General features: G+C 39.5%; 1 protein-coding gene across 1 annotated transcript; it reads right to left on the bottom strand.

The window, feature by feature from the left end:
• Nucleotides 1–1,339: 1,339 nt before the first annotated feature.
• LOC137261892 (uncharacterized) lies at nucleotides 1,340–5,481 on the bottom strand. Its single transcript, XM_067799696.1, has 3 exons — nucleotides 5,230–5,481; nucleotides 3,226–3,354; nucleotides 1,340–2,425 (listed from the first exon to the last, which is right to left on the bottom strand). Exons 1-3 carry the CDS (start codon nucleotides 5,399–5,401, stop codon nucleotides 2,151–2,153), a joined length of 576 nt encoding a protein of 191 aa, XP_067655797.1. The 5' UTR covers nucleotides 5,402–5,481; the 3' UTR covers nucleotides 1,340–2,150.
• Between the last annotated feature and the right edge of the window lie 12,481 nt (nucleotides 5,482–17,962).

Below are 17,962 nucleotides of genomic sequence, written 5' to 3'. Positions count from 1 at the left end.
GGGCAGCAATGCAGGCTTCAATGCAGCGGGGCACAATACTGCCCAGAGACCACATCTATTTCAGCAATATTTATCAGATTTTTCTTATTGGCACTTTACTTCATAAGTCCCTAAACAATTTCTACTGGATTTCGGTCAGAGTTATAGTTTGGCCAATTGTCCCAGTTAATATTTCAATGATGTAAGCAACCTCGCTCCTTTTGTTCAGGCTTCATGATCGGTGATAGAATTCCTTGACTTTCCTGCCAGTCCAATAAATGCATCTCAAATCTGACTGTCTCCTTACAAACAGCCACAGTTCCCCTACCAATCATATCCACCCGTAGGTTTTCTGACCCCTTCGTTTGTTTTTAGCAACGAGAATACCAAGCCGACTCCTCTCACCGATAGTCAGTTAACTCATGCTCAATACCAGATCCATTTGCAGTAGTTTTCAAAACACAATAAACAGTGGACAGAGGGATGCCCGTTCTACTTGAAATCACTTCAGATGATCTGATGTCCTTCCTATAATACTGTTAGATCAACTTCCGCTTCTCTATATCAGCCATATTGAGGATCACTGAAAATGTCATGTTGGCACGTATACAAAGCGGGGCAACTCTTCACAAACTAATGAAAAAGGATTAACGGAGTTGTCTCTCTTGAATGAAACCAAACACTTGATATCTGGTCAAGGCTATTTATACTAGAAATCCAGTGAAACATATTCCTAGAATTCTCACCAATTTCTGGTTTTTATCAAAGTACTTGACATTAAAGTTGGACCTTTGTGGGAACAAAGTAACTGCAAATTGTTACTTGAATATTTAGTGTATGTAGAATACCCATTCTAATGAAAACATTCACAAATATGCAGTTTTTTACTTACTGTCGCTAAACTTACGAAACGCTGCACCCAAGGTCGGTAATGCTGGCAAGCACCTGGTTCCCGTGGTACGTTACAATATATAACCAAGTTCGGAAAGGGCAATGTAATGGCACTTCCCGTAACTATAGCCTCAAGCCTCAAGCCTCAAGCCACAAACAAACAACTAAACTAAGAATAAAAGCAAAACAGCAAGTTTTACAGTTTCACAGCGTTTATTACCAAAAACAGGAAACAGTGTGCGATGAAGCAAAAATGGATAAATCTGAATATTCACTGGCACACAGATCTCGGACAAATCCGAAAAACTAGCACAACTTTATGAACACAATGCTACTACGATGCAAACAAATAACAGTGAGCAATTTATACTACAAAACATCGAGCTGTAGTACATATACCCTACATTAGAATTACTAAGTGAAAACCCACATCACCCCTAAGAATCAGGTGGGCAACCAAGGTGCACCGCAAACCAGACGGTCTCTCCATAAACACGTCTGCCCTTCCCGAAAACCCAAGGAAACGCTGCCTAAATCTGTCACGCGCGATGTCGCTGGCGCAACAAACAGCCAATCAACGAGCGAGACACTACTAGAAGGTCAAATCAAACATCCGTGTTACAGATCATGACACTTTCCGCTGGTTATAGTCCATTTCAGATATCATAACTATGTGCACTAACTGCATAGGATGGCTAAAGTTCATTTCAACGAGCAGTCGTTACAACTGCAACAAGCAGTGCGATTTCCCAGAATGCCTGCTCACGTTATTTTCCCAAAATGTTTATATTAAAGAGTCACCAAGGTAGGTGTAGTGACAATCATGAACTCCTCGAAACCAACGTTCAGACCACTAGGACTCAGCAAGTGATTAGCACTTCATCAACATGTATTGCATGTTCTGTTCTGGTTCTTTTTTTAGGCCAAGTAAGAAAAGTGAAATGTTTCTCGGGCATTGGCGCGTCACATTTATTTTTGCGCGTAACATTTCCATTTTAGCAAAACAATTTTGACTTGGCCGCGTCTCGATAATCAATTTGTCAGTTGTAAGAATGGCGTCTGTAAGAACGACTGCGACTGAATCTACAACTCATTAACACGTGCAAAACTCCCCCAAGAAACATTCGATCATTTTATGCAGCCTAAGCTTTTCTCATAGTGTGGACGTAAATATCATAGTCAAAAAGAAGGTAAATCAAGATACTGATGGTTAAGCCTTTTGCGATTGTTGTTGGCGTTCAGCATCTTCCAGACTGATTTGATTCATTCACACATTATTGTCAGAATGCACAGTGTCGTACTGCCAGGGTCCAGTCAATACTCACACTGGTGCCAAACTCATGGTACTCCTCAGGGAACTCCAGAGCGGGTGTGTCACAGAGGTGGCATGTGCCATCTACTTGGGAATACTCCACACTGATACACACAAAACCAGTTTCTGCCTTGCATTCTGCAAAGCACGCCTGCATTGTAGACACTGTCATGGTCTTGTTGTTGCAAAAGCTCAATCCACAGCCGTCGTAAGCAATGAAATCACTGCCGTATACGGGACAGCCTGAAATTCAAAAGTCAGAGTATCTTTACTTAAGAGTATCCTTTCTTTGGAGAGTTCTTATTACGTTGGGACAGTAATATTATATCATTTAAACCACATGTTTATTCGGCATTCTATATGCTGGAGTGTCAGAGGTTAAACAAACTTTCTGGATGACATCTTGTTTATTGGATTAAGCGACGTTTCGATGTGGATTATCACAACGGTGCGGTTATCAAGCTAACGGTGACTACAACCAATTTGTCACAAGCATATACATGTATGGAATGTTTGCACACAGCAGATTAACATTAACAGCAACATGCAACTGAATATCAGGAAGCATTCACACCAGTCACTTTAATTATAATTTAGAAGGATCAAGGCGTTTCGGGTGTAAATATGAGAATGAGTTTAAATTCATCCTCATATCAGTAGCATCTCGGCCTTATCAAGACGGGACTGGCCAATCCTTTCAGACTTCACTTACTTCAACACATGTACGCCTTTAAATGGCCATATTTGTATGGTTAAAGTTTAGGCACCACCTTGACCTACTTAGAAGAAAATCCCGTATATCTGTGACACCTCACAGAGGTTTTCACTAAAAGTTGTATTGTATCAGTGGCATCTCGGCCTTATCAAGACGGAACTGGCCAATCCTTTTAGACTTCACTTACTTCAACACATGTACATTTGAAATGTTGTATTGTTGTACTGGATTTTAAGCTCATATGGATCAGCATATACGGTGTATTAGATCCCTGGGGCTCGACATCATTATCAATTTGAAATCATCACGCTAATACCAAAATACTCACGGATCAAACAGTCACCAGTCGTGACGTCATAGCTGGTTCCCGTCACGCATGTACAGGTGTCGTCTACGCATGTTGAGTTTCCGAAGGCGCAATTTGATGACGTCACGCACTTCATCCCAAACGACGCACCTTCAAGAAAGTATCGTAACATTTCAGCCAAAACTATTTTCAACAATGTTATTAAGTCACCAGATACACACGTTGTCTGGTTGGGTCATGTGCATGCATGACTAAGATGAGAGACTAACTAAGGACTACTTTCGGTGTCTACAAAACATACATAGCGTCGTCCCTGTCATACGGCGTTTGACTGGGAATTAACCACTGGTAATCTGGAGAAACAAAGAGTGAGTGATCAACAGTGAGTGAGTGAGTTTAGTTTTGCGTCGCACTCAGCAATATTTCAGCTATATGGTGGCCGTCTGTAAATAATCGAGTCTGGACCAGACAATCCTGTGGTCAAGAGCATGAGCATCGATTTGCGCGAATGGGATCCCATGACATGTGCACCTTTTTCCATTACGCCATACCCCCTTGTAATCAAACATAGCCTTAGCAAACTGACATCACAGCATACATACATACATGACTCAATGGGATTTTTTTGCCTGTGCAGAGACAGGTCGTTATGTTACAACTGCATTCTTTGCATGATGTTCTTGCTCTTACGATGCTACTTAAGGAACGGGTACTTAACCCTTACATTCGCATTTTCGTGCAACACGTGAGAATGCCACTTTTAATTGCTAACGAACGTCAGAGAGCAATAGTCAATATTGAGGCAGGTTGGAGCATCCAACGCGTCGCCAGGCATTATAGAACACATCAGTGTTCCATCTACAGACTGCTCGACCGCTGTCAGCAGACAGACACCTTCACGAACGTCCACGTGTAACGTCATGACATTATGACGTCTCAGTTGTGAAATCGCTTAGTAACAACTACCACAACACCCCGCAACACCATAGGAAGACACAACAGACACAGCGGCGACAATACTGCACGTTCCCGTGGTTTACGTTGCCGTCGACCATTGGTTTACCTTTGACGCCACCAGTGATTCGTCCATTTTTTTTTGCTCAAGGACGTCATCTTGTTTTTCAGCAAGATAACGCGAGAACGCACACAGCAAGACTGCCATAGACAATTCTCCAGAACAACATCAATACCATGGACTTGCCAGTTGTAAGTCCAGATTTGAATCCCATCGAAAACGCCTGGGATGAAACATCTTGGATTTGCCAGTTTTAAGTCCTGATTTGAGTCATATTGATAAAGTCTGGGATGAAACGGAAAAACAAATTTACCAACAGTGAACTTGTAATAACTGCAACGGGGTGTTGTTGATACTTACAACATTTTCAGGAGGTTCATTCGACATCTCTTCGACAGTACGAGATGTGCAGCTATTGCTGATGCCAAGGGAGGTCACACCGTTTGTGTCCCTTTTAAGGACAATTCTCAAAGGCATGCTTTATGTGGTTTAAGTAATTACTAATAAGCATGATATACGATAACGTGGTGTTCATGCTTTTATGTTTTGATCTGGTAAATGTTAGAAAACTTTGGATATTCAGAAAGTTACTTTTACATCAAAAATGCTTCAAACTATTTATAAGAATCTAACCAAACGATGTAAATTTTCAAAACGTAAGTCTTATATAGATAATGAATGAGTTAATATTTAACGCCACATCGGCAGTATCTCAGCTATATCGTGATCTTGTATAGATAAAAAAAATAGTGAAAATCACTTTCCCTATTTTTATACTTTCTGTCCATCGGCCTACTTTTCTATACTGGTTGAACATAGGAACCTCTCATCAACATACGAAATGCACTGATCTACATTGTTGGGACATAATACCAAGTAAGTTATGATTGAAGATGACAGGGTCGCAGAAATAAGAAATTCCAAAGGAACATTAATGACGTTTCTAGAACACGAATACTGTCCATGTACTTCAATTCTACATGATCGCAAGTTTATATGGCTTTACTTACTTCCGCAGGACGCATATAGTCTTGATCCATCCTCTTCAGTCACGTTGTTCAGAGTCTTTGTTGGAACAGAGAAACCACCACCGTAGGTAGAACACGTCTTCGTCTTGGTGTTGTACCTGTAGGACCTGCATCTGTGGTCCTCTGAACACCTTTGGGTGCATAACCCAGCCATCTCCACATGAAGGAACGTAGCGAGTTGGAAGTCTGTAACGGCCTTCCCGTCGAATTCAGATAGACGATAATCTTTACACTGACTGCATGAACAATCGACCTCTATGAATTGGAGCAGTAAACACGTAAGGGAAAAAACGCATTTGACTAATGAACACATATCAGTCCTTCTATCTTCTTGCAGACAGAGAAAACTTCAAGTGACCTTATCGAATGACAGATTCACGGTTTCATAGCCAGACCAGTTGAGCAAAGTTATATATGCTTTTAATGAAAACAATGAAACTGAGACATCACAGCCTTCACCCTTAAATTTCCATTGTTGTTTGTTGAAACTAGAACTTGTGTTCCCAGAGAGAAAAGTTTACCTAGTGTTTATGATAATACATTCATCAATTTTTAAAACTGTGAGACGTCAGTTGAACCTGACCTTCGGTGGTGTTAGATGCGGACATACGCCACTGAATAACACAGATGCATTCTTGCTGACTGTGTAAACTGGAAACCAATGAAGTTGGTCAGGTGTCAGCGACTACTATTTCTGGTTTGATCGCTTTGTCTGCTTTACACAAGACGCAAAATACTCGGACTTCAAAGAATACTTGAACCTAAATCGACCTGCTATGACACCAAATTATGCTAATGCGGTGTCCTAGTGCATTGTTGACTTATTTTACTCGATGATCTATAGATTAAATCAATAGAAACGTCGTTCTTTGCATCAACAAGACATTGTTACCCATGGCGGCGTTATTACTTGCCAGCCTTTGAAACACTGAGAAAACAATAAGTACAGACACATGTTTTCTATTTCAAGTGGTCATCAAAACCTAGTTGGAGGCTGTTGCGTCAAGTTGGAGTTTTAAAAGTTTAAGTCACATCGCTAGCATTTCATCCATAACGTGACTAAACCTAAGTGATAATTTCATAATAAATCACGGTAAACTGTACACACCTGTCGACGAAGGAGAGGAACATAACTAGAATATCACATAGATAAGCGTTAAACTAGACTGACCGGCAAAAGAAAGCATTTTAAAAAGTGATTATCATTGACCGAGGTGTAACATATCTTTAATTATTGATAATCTATATATTGTCTTAGTCAAGATATGACTGCAGTATTGCTAAAGTGACTTTAAAGTTTAATTCACTTACTCACTCATAAATAAGTGCAAAATTAGTATGACAAGACTTAGTCATCAATATTCCCAACACTGGCAAAATACTCTTGATGAATTTGTCTACGAGTGATGTTTGTCTCACATGTTGTGGTGTGTAAGTACAAAAATGTATGGAGAATGTTGGAAGCTTCCAAAAGTTCTGCTCAACCACCAATGTCAGTCTAAGTAAAACTTGTTGTCATGGAAATGCTAAAATATTTTATTCTGAAAATACCAACAGGCACCAACCCATCACTAGACCAATCTGTGTGCCAGCTTGACGAAGAAATACTGTACGTTTTTAGAGTTCTGCTCCAGCAAACAACACTACCACCTATTTCAGTCAAAGTCAAACTTACGCTCATGAAAACACCACAAATAACATATGCAGAATTCCAAAATTACGAACAGGTACCAGTACACCAGCAGACCACCTTATGTACCAAGTTTGGTGAAGAAACATTAAACGGTTTTAGAGTTCTGCTTTTGAAATGAGATCTACCACCAATTTCAGTGTTCGTCAAACGTGTTGCCAGAGAAATGTAAAAAGTATTTTATTCAGAAATCCAAAACTAACTAGAGGTAGCAGTACGTCATCAGACCAATCTATGTGGCAAGTTAATGCATAAATAAACAAAAACAAAAAAAGGAAACAAAACATTGATCGCTTCTGAACATTTAACACTGAGAAGAAATATTTGCCTACTGTTAAAACCTGTCGACGAAGGACAACAGTAAAAAAACTATAATATCACAATTATCATTAAAACTAGCGTGGAAAGTTAAAATTAATATCACTATCTGGACAAAACAATATAAAAACAGGCTATAGATCTCCAACAACTGAAGGTAGATCACCATTCTAGGGACCATGGGGACTTACAGTACCTTTGCTACCTGCATGGACCCTAGTTGGATTTACATCATCCCTTCAGCCTCTGGAGAGTTTATAAAATGTCAGCCAAAATTGAAATCACATGAACACTACGATTAAAAACTCGGTAGACTTAAATTTACACTGAATGTTTTGGGACTTACGTACCCTCTCAAGAGGACAATAATTTTACAGTGCTTCAACCCCCTTTGAGGGTACAGACAGTAACAATTCTAGTTACAAATCTAAACTACCAATCATTAAAATACATCTATGTACAGAATATGTTATTCAAACTTTCACCATGAAATCAATTTCCTTTAAAAACCAATTATTAAATGACAACTAACAGTGGTAAAAAAGATCCTTTGACATTGAAATATTTATCCCTTGTGATGGCGAATTCAACACAGTCAAGCAGGTAGTTATGGGTATATCTTGTGTGGGCCAATGCGACATCGTTGCATGATGATGACCTCTTCAAATCTGGACTGACAACCCAAGTAGGTATAAACAATGTAAGGTTTTATCTCATGTAATTTATTTATACCCACCTGGGTTTCCCACTTCTTTCGCATCAGATCACGGATACAAGACCCAATAGCAGTTTTATAGTCTGCGTATGGAATAAGAAGTCAGAATAAGAGTCACAGGTTTGTTGAGTGCTGACTTGGCAGCAAGATCAGCCAGTGTATTCCCTGAAATGCCTACGTGGCTGGGTAACCAACAAAAGACGATGTCGTATTGGCCAGTAACAAGATCATTATACATTTCAATAATTTCAATTAAAAGTGGATGTTTACAAGACAAATTTTTAATAACTGATTATATTCTTGTTTATATTGCAATTCATTAGTTTCCGACTTTTTAAATGATCCCGTGTGGACCCGGGACAGAATGTGTCCACAGCACCCCATTGCTGGTCGTAAGAGGCGACCAAATTGGGCAACCTGTTTGCCGTGGGTTGCGTCCCGTGTCGGTGGAGGAGGGGATCCTGGTGGTTGAGGGCACTGGAACAAGGATTAGGTGATCCTGTTGCCCAACATACCACTTTGGCCCTAACTTCACCTAGACGGGTGGTTGAATGGGCCCGATTCAATCAATCGGCTGGTCATGCCAAGCCCTGTGCATTGCATTCTATCTTTCACATTTTCTTTTTAATCCGCTGATTATTGTATGGACTTGGTAAACTGTATCTGAACTCCTTACCTGTTCCACGTTAACCAATACAAAATTACTTGCCTAGAGTCTAAAATGCCCAGAAGGCGGTGGCTCATGGGCCAATCTGGTAGAGTATTTTTAATATTTCTACTTGAGTATATCCCTCTGGTATCCCTGCTGTGAACACAAAGTCATCAAAGTTAAACATGAAAGAAATCTACCCTTTCTACATGCAAAGAAGATTGTCCTCGACGAGGAACAATCCATACATAATTCTTATTCTACAGCTGTTACTCGACCCATTTTGCAGTCTGTTCAGTACCGTGTCCCGTGTTCGTCGCTTGGTTGCCAGACTGATTATACATGGACTGAAACAGATTCTCCTAAACTAGTTTCACTCTCTGACGATACAGCAACTGTTGTCGTCTCTGCAAGTTCCCAACAAGTTCTCAGGATCTATTATCCTCTCAGTCCTCTAAACAATCGCAATTGCAACCAACTGAGAAACAAGTGGTAAAGACAAAAAACAAACCAAAAACGGAACTGTCCAAAAAGTCCCTAAGTGGCAGAACATCTAAGGGATCTGATAACAAGATCCAGTTGTTTAACAAATATGGTTCACTTGAAGAAATGGATGTCTCTGAAAACTGCAGTCAGAGGACACATAGCTTGTCACCCACCAGGAGAGGGCGGGGTCGATCTCCCATCAATCCTCCTAAAAGATAGTGTATTCCAATAATATTGTACAGTGGAACTGCAGAGGTTTGAGGACTAATTTACATGAATTACAGTTATTAGTCCAAGATTTTACACCTTCAGCAATATGTCACCAAGAGACATATTTAAAACAAACAGATGCATTTGACCTTCGTCATTTTAATGCATACCATTGTTTTTCATCTCCGGGTGATAGAGCCACTGGCGGATCATCCATTCTAGTCAGACAAAACATTATTCAAAGCCCTGTGTCACTTAATACTAATATGCAGGCTGTTGCTGTGAGAATTACTTTTACATGTAGCATTTACACTATGCTCTTTTTATATTTCGCCGTCTTCGACGTTTGCCAGGGACCTTGTACAGGGACCTATTCTGCTCTTGACTTGTCATTGACAAATTCAGAACTATTAAATGAATTCGAATGGTCAGTTCACAATGACCTCTGTGGAAGTGACCATTTTCCTACTGTATTAAAAGCTGTAACTCCATCCAATGTTCCTCCATCATCAAGACGAAATTTTAAAAAGGCTAACTGGGCTTTATATGAAACATTGTGTGCTGAAAAACTTAAACCTGAACGTTTTATTGACGTTCCTGATGCTATTAAACGCTTTTCTGATGAACTGAATTCCATAGCTGATGAGTGTATACCAAAGTCCTCTGTAGTTCCACACATAAGAAAACCATGGTTCAACGATGCGTGCAAACAAGCTAGGATGGCAAGGAAAAAAGCAGAACATTATTTCCGTCGCCATCCTATGGTGCATAATTTAAATCAAATTTAAGATTTTAAATGCTAAAGCACGGCGTACTTTTAAACAGAACAAACGCCAATCTTGGCAAAATTATGTATCCAAAATAAATTCTCGGACACCTATGTCGAAGGTATGGAACATGGTCCAGAAAATCAAAGGTAAAGGTACTAAATCTACTGTCCATCATCTTAAACACGGAGATCAATTGCTTACTGATAAATCAGATATTGCTAATAAGCTGGGTGAAACCCTTGCTAAACATTCTTCCTCTTCAAAGTATGTACCAAAATTCCAGCAATATGAAAAACAACAAGAAAAGAAAACTATTAATTTCAATTCCGATAATGGGGAAGATTATAATGAAACGTTTACTATTCCTGAACTCCATACTGCACTAGATCAAGCTCATGACACTGCTACAGGAGCTGATAACATACATTCTCAACTCCTGAAGCACTTACCAGAATCCTGTTTGGAAACTCTCCTAAATATTTTTGATGGTATTTGGACATCGGGTAACTTTCCTCCTTCATGGCGTGACGCCATAGTAGTGCCAATACCTAAACCTGGACGTGATCATACGGATCCATCCAATTATCGTCCGATTTCATTAACAAGCTGTGTTTGCAAGACCCTGGAACGCATGATAAATAATCGACTAGTTTGGTACTTGGAAACAAATAACCTTATAACTGATATACAGTGTGGTTTCCGCAAAAACAGAAGTACTGTCGATCACTTAGTGCGTTTAGAATCATTTGTTAAAAATGCACTAATTAATAAACAACATGCTGTGTCTATCTTTTTTTATCTCGAAAAAGCATATGACACAACCTGGAAATATGGTATTTTAAGAGATTTACATGACTTTGGCTTGCGAGGTCGTTTACCTCAATTTATAGGCAACTTTTTAAATGATAGACAGTTTCAAGTTCGAGTGGGTTCTACCCTGTCTGATCATTACAATCAGGATCAGGGTGTTCCACAGGGCAGTATTTTGTCTGTTACACTTTTTAGCATAAAGATAAATAGTTTATCAAAAGTTTTAAACGATTCAATTGATGGATCCTTATTTGTGGATGATTTTAATATTTCTTGTCGTGGGAAAAGCATGCATACTATTGATCGGCAACTGCAGTTGTGTTTAAACAAAATAAATAAATGGTGTCTTGAAAACGGCTTTAAATTTTCTAAATCCAAAACTAATTGTATACATTTTTGCAGAAAATATAAGCCACATAAAGACCCTAAACTATCTCTAGATGACACTCCCATCAAAGTTGTAAAGGAGGCCAAGTTCTTGGGCCTAATCTTTGACTCCCACTTAACATTTCTGCCTCATATTAAGTCCCTTAAAACTAAATGCCTGAAGGCTCTTGACTTGTTGAAAGTTGTTTCCAACTCAAAGTGGGGAGGGGATCAAGCAACACTCTTACACCTATATCGATCACTCGTCCGTTCGAAACTCGATTATGGCTCCATCGTATATGGTGGAGCCTGCAAAAGCAACCTTAAACTTCTTGATTCTGTCCACCATCAAGGCTTAAGACTTTGTCTTGGGTCTTTCAGAACTTCACCTATTGATAGTCTCTACGTTGAGGCCGATGAACCATCTCTTACTCAACGTCGTATAAAATTGTCTTTACAATACATTACTAAATTATATTCTAATGAATCTAACCCTGCCTATAACTGTGTCTTCAATCCCCTTTATGAGGATTTGTATAACAAAAAGTCTTCTCTTATTCCACCTCTTGTGCACAGAATTAAACCCTTTCTTTCTTCTGCCGGTATAGTCCTGGAAAGTATATCGCCTTCCCGTCTTCTTTCTTCTCCTCCTTGGCAATTGGTTAGGCCACAAGTTGACCTAACATTAACGACATTTAAAAAATCAGAAACGACTGAATTACAGTATAAACAAGAATATAATCAATTGAAACATAAATATAGCAATTACAAACCCTTATTTACAGATGGGTCCAAGGACGGTGGCGCTGTGGCTTGTGCCACTGTCATTGGATCCAGAACAATATCTTTTAGATTACCAGACAACAGTTCTATTTTTACAGCTGAAGCTAACGCCATATTAACAGATCTTAAATATATTCAAAGACACCCGAAACGTAAACATTATATAATATATTCCGACTCTCTTTCTTGCCTTCAGGTTATTAAAAACATTTCTTGTTAACATCCACTTTTAATAGAAATTATTGAATTGTACAATAATCGTGCTACTGGCCAGTGGGACATCGTCCATTGTTGGTAACCTAGTCACGTAGGCATTTCTGGTAACACAATGGCCGATCTTGCTGCTAAGGCGGCACTCAACAAATCTGTGACACCACTTCTTATTCCATACTCTGATTATAAAGCTACAATAAGATCTTATAGCCGTGATCTGATGCAGAAGAAGTGGGACAACCAGGTAGGAATAAATAAATTACATGAAATAAAACCTTATATCGGATATACTTACTTGGGTTGTCAGTCCAGATTTCAGGAGGTCATTATGCGACGATGTCGCATTGGCCATGCGAGGTATACTCACGACTATCTATTAAAAGGTGAAGATCCTCCGTTTTGTATCCCTTGTGATGAAAGAATCACAGTCAAGCATGTTAGTTCTCATTTAATTATTGCATTTTTAAAAGAATTAGATTTGCTAAATGAATTGTAATATATAAATATTTTATGCTTGGAATTTCGAATTAGGAACTTAGAGTGTTAGTGGCTGTATCCTCGAGGGGGGTTAAAGCACTGTAAAATTATTGTCCTCCTGAGAGGGTACGTAAGTCCCAAAACATTTCAAGTCAAATTTGATCTTCCTGTTTTTTAGTCGTAGTATTTCTGTCATTTTAATTTGTGGCTAATCTTGCATACCAGTCACCAGCAGCTGAGAGGATGGTGTAAATCCAGCTAGGTACCATGCAGGTAGCAGAAGTACTGTACGTCCCCATGGCCCCTAGCTAGTATGGTGAGCTTTCAGTTGATGTTGATCTATATAGCCTGTTTTTATATTGTATTGTCTGAATAGGGATATTAGTTTTAACTTTTCACGCTAGTTTTATTTCTCGTTGTGATATTCTAGTTGTTTTACTGTCCTTCGTCGACAGGTTTTTATCATATGCATAGATTCCATTTTTAAGAATGCTCTCGTCACAATATGGCTGTAATACTGCCGATGTGACGTTAAATATTAACTCACTCACTCACTCATTTTAAATGAAGTTAATGGTGGGTCCACTTGTGGTTTAACCAACTGCCAGAAAGAAGATGGGAGAGAGCTATGTTTTCCAGCTCAATGCCGGCCGAAAAACTACAAAAATGTATAAAATTAGTTTTAGACTTTAGACGGCCTCTGAACCCAAAATCATGTAAATGCCATTGCCTGTCTTTTAAAAACTCTGATATAAAAAGAGGCAAACGGCCTCTGAACCCAAAATCATGTAAATCCTTCAAAATGCCATGCTTCCAGGTCGTATCATAAGCTTTGTCGAGATCAAAGAAAATCGATACAGCATGTTGTTTATTTACTGTACCATTTTTAACAAAGGATTCCAAACGTACCAAATGATCAATGGTACTACGATTTTTCCTGAAATCACACTGAATATTTGCGATCAGGTTATTGGTTTCAAAATACCAAATTAATCTGTTGTTCACCATACGTTCCATGGTTTTACAGACACAACTGGTTAGAGATATCGGTCTGTAATTCGACGGATCTGTATGATCCCTGCCAGGTTTTGGTATTTGTGGCACACAGTCGCCAACAGCTGAGGGGATGGTGTAAATCCAGCCAGGGACCATGCAGGTAGCAGAGGTACTGTAAGTCCCCATGGTCCCTGGTATGGTGATCTACCCTCTGTTGTTGGCGATCTATAGCCTGTTTTTATGTTGTACTGTCCAAATAGTGATACTATCTTTTTTTTAAGTTTCCACGCTAGTTTTAATACTAACTGTGATAGTCTAGTGGTTTTACTGTCCTTCGTAGACAGGGTCTTCATAATATCGATATATATTCTTTTTTGTCATGTCTGTTCTCGTCACGATATGGCTGCAATATTGCCGATGTGACGTTAAATATTAACTCACTCACTCACTCACAGAATCAGCTAGTTAGAGATAACGGCCTGTAATTGGACGGATCTGTATGATCCCTGCCAGGTTTTGGTATTGGGACTGCAATGGCATTACGCCAAAAAGACAGACATCTTCAAGAGCTTCGCGAATTTTATTTGCACTTTTAGACGTGTCAGTTATTAAATTGTCACCGTGTTCAAGATGGTGAACGGCCGAATTTGAACCTTTGCCTTTTATACTCTGAATCATGTTCCACACCTTAGATATAGGCGTGCGCGAATTTATTTTGGAAATATATTTTCACCAAGATTGGCGTTTGTTTAGCTTGAAGGTACGACGTGCCTTCGTATTTAATATTTTAAATTTATGTAAAATTCTCTGCCTTTTTCTTTCTTTCTATTTTCGCTTTTGTAGCATCTTTGCAGTCTGCATGAAACCATGGCTTCCGTACATGAGGAGCTGTAGAGGACTTTGGTATGCACTCATGAGCAATTTCAGTTAAAACGTCGGATAACACGTGAATTGGATCAGCCATGTCCAAGAAAAACTCGGGTCGTAGTTTAGATGTGCATAAAGTTTGAAACAAGGACCAATCTGCTTTGGAAAAAAGCAGTGTTTTATCCTTAGTATTAGTATCTGTACCACCACAGAGTGGATTATGGCCATTAAAATCACCCATCATAATGCAGGGTTTCAGAAGCTGATCATGAAGAGCTTGAAGATCAGACAGGTTAAGTGTGAAAGAAGGCGGAATATACAGCGAACATATTGTAAATGCAATATGAAGAGTGAGTCTCACTGCAACGACTTGAAGATTAGTTTTAAGTGTTAGCGGGCTATGAATAACATTTTGCTTAACAAGGATTGAAGATCCGCCAGTGACCCTGGTACCTGGAGGTGAGAAAGAGAGGTATGCATCGAACTGACGTGGATTAAAATTATGTGTCTGTTTCAAATGAGTTTCCTGCAGACAAAATACTGATGGTGCCAGGTCTTGAACTAAAAGATGCAAGTCATAAAAATCTGTCTTATTTCCTCTACAGTTCCACTGTACTACAGCTCTGGAAGACATTATCGTTTGGGTGGGTTGATTGGGGATCTACCCCGCGCTTTCTTGGAGGGCGACAAGCTATGTGCCATGGAATGGATGTGGTCAGATACATCCATTTCCTCAAGTGGTCCAAACTTATTAAACAGTTTGATTTTATTATCTGACCCCTTTGGTGCTCGATTTCATTTCGAAGTTCCTGTCCTTGTCTTGAATTTCGATTTTACAGTTTGTTTATCATTTCCATCAGACTGTGAAGGAGTTGTAGTCGAAGGAGATACGATCTTTTGCGTAGAATGAGCTGTATCTGTCTGAGTAGACTGTTCTGAGATAGAATGTGGAACATCAGGAGAGATAGACTGAGGAATATCTGAATTCATCCATGTCAGGTCAGTATGACATGAGTTTGACGAAGTTAGTACTGGCGTAGTTGTTCCTTTTGATAAGGTTTCAGATGTTTTTGTAATAGAGACGTACGTTTCAGTGTGCTCAGATTGTACCTTTCTTGCTTCAGCAACACTGACGTTCCTGGAAAATTTTATTTTGTCAATTTCCATTTGCCTTTTCCAAATGGGGCATTCTTTAGAAAAGGATGATTTCCTGAACAGTTTGCACATATTTTGGTGAATACTGTCACAATCGTCGATTACAGTCAGCACATGTAACAGACAATGTGGAAGTATTAACACCATGTCCGTACTTTTGCCATTTAAAGCAACACAGAGGATTTGGAATAGGTTGGAGCTGGAGCTGAAAATGAACACAGATATGTATTGGTTTGGACAGTCTCATTAATTTGACGAAAGATATTACTTGATCTTTCATCTCGGACACTATATCGAGATCAGTCATGTCTGCTAGAAGACGCTCACGTCTCGAACTATACCTTTGCTTGTATTCAGTGTTCTGTGAGCAGAAATTAATACCGGGACTCCGACAAACCTGTCAGTTGAGTACAGGTTAGTAGCTTGTTGTTTTCTGCTACATTAAATTAGCAGCGAACCCGATCGCAAGCGTTCGATATGTATTTCACCTCACCTGCAATGCCAGAGATACGTTTTTGAAATTGCAAAGGGATTTAATTTTAAAGGAGTCTTGTCAAGGGTCTCGATAACCAAAAAACGTGGCCAGTGATCAATTTGTATAGAGGGTCGTTGCTGATCATCATTTTCCAGGTGACGTTTATTTGGTTTTTCTTGTCAGGGGTTTGGTAATCCATGATTATTGGTATATTGGTTCGCCATCCGAGCTCGCCACCCACCATGGAGTATCACAAGGATAATGCTAAAGCAAGCGGGCCTCCAGCTTACAGCACCAAGGATATCCGGATGATATACTCCAGCAGAAGAACTAAGTCGAGAGTTAAACTTCAGAATTTGCAAAATATTTTAAGTCGGTAATGTAAACTACAGACAGACAGACAGACAGGTAGGCAGAAGCATGTAGCTTAGTACAGTCTTGCAAGTAAAAACATAGCTAAAATACTTAATATACTAAATTAGCCAAGGTTGGGCTTATGAGAGATTTTACAAGATAAAACTTACACAATCCAAGAGAAAAATAATTACATAAACATATACAAGCAGTGAGTGAGCTAAGTCTTACACCGCACTCGGCAATATTCCAGTTAGACTGTAAATAATCGAATCTGCACCAGGCAATCCAGTCATCAAAATCATGAGCATCGATGTACGATTGGAGATACGTTGCCATGTGTCAACCAAATCAGCGAGTCTAACCAGCCGGTCCCGATAGTCCCCTCTCACGAAACGCTTGGGTTACTGAAAATCAGTTCTTGACTGGATCTCCGCAGGTCCTATGAATTAGCAATGGCACATGCTTAAAATGTTAATCAAATTATTTCGAAGATCTTCAAAAAATGGCACTCTGATGAAAAGTGAACTTCTGATTCAACATTATCACAAAATAACACAATCTGAGGATACTTATAGGGGGAAGTTTCCATATCTTAACCGACCAGCATGCGTTCTTATTTTTCTTTCTTTCACAAACGGTAATGTCGCAGTTTATTTCCACATTGGGGCTTGTAGCTGTCGTTCCGAATATCTGAGAACCTACTGAAATCGTCTATTCAACTCACTTTCTTCATAGTCTGGTTGCTGGTACCTCGTCCATTTGCTTTAAGGATGGTCTTCAACGTGTTGTCCAGACCTCAACAATGCCACCATCAACGACAAAATTAGGCAGCGTCACAAAACGTTCAGCAATCTCCAACAACAAGCGGTAGTCAACACCTCCGGATCCCATGGTAGCACTACCATCATCAACCGTGTAACTTAAAACCAAAAGACAGCCATAGCTCCATAACCCTGTCACCAGCCCAGACCTCCCTTCTGGCCAACAATTCATCCCAACTTGCAGAATCATTACTAGCATTGAGAGTGCCTTCAACAATTAGCTCCCAATGGCAATATTGAATACCTGAGACATCAGATAGCTGATATTATTAGAAAACCCACTAGACAACGCAGCAACCCCTCCTCCCAAGAACGAAAATCCATCAAAGAACTCCGCTAAGACAAAACCATAACCATTACCAAAGCAGACAAAGACAAAGCAGCAGTAGTTATGGACACCTCCGACTTCCTGAACTTGGTCAACACCAGTCTAAAAAAGTGACAGTTCAACCTACAAAATCCTCCCCAAGGATCCCAAAGCAAAGTTAGAACACAAGAAAACCCTGAAAACCCTCCACAACAATAAGGAAATAAGTGACTCTTTATCCAATAAGCTA

The sequence above is a fragment of the Haliotis asinina genome, chromosome 14, assembly GCF_037392515.1.
Source record: "Haliotis asinina isolate JCU_RB_2024 chromosome 14, JCU_Hal_asi_v2, whole genome shotgun sequence".
Classification (NCBI taxonomy): Eukaryota; Metazoa; Mollusca; class Gastropoda; order Lepetellida; family Haliotidae; genus Haliotis; species Haliotis asinina.
This window is presented reverse-complemented; position numbering and strand designations above follow the sequence as displayed.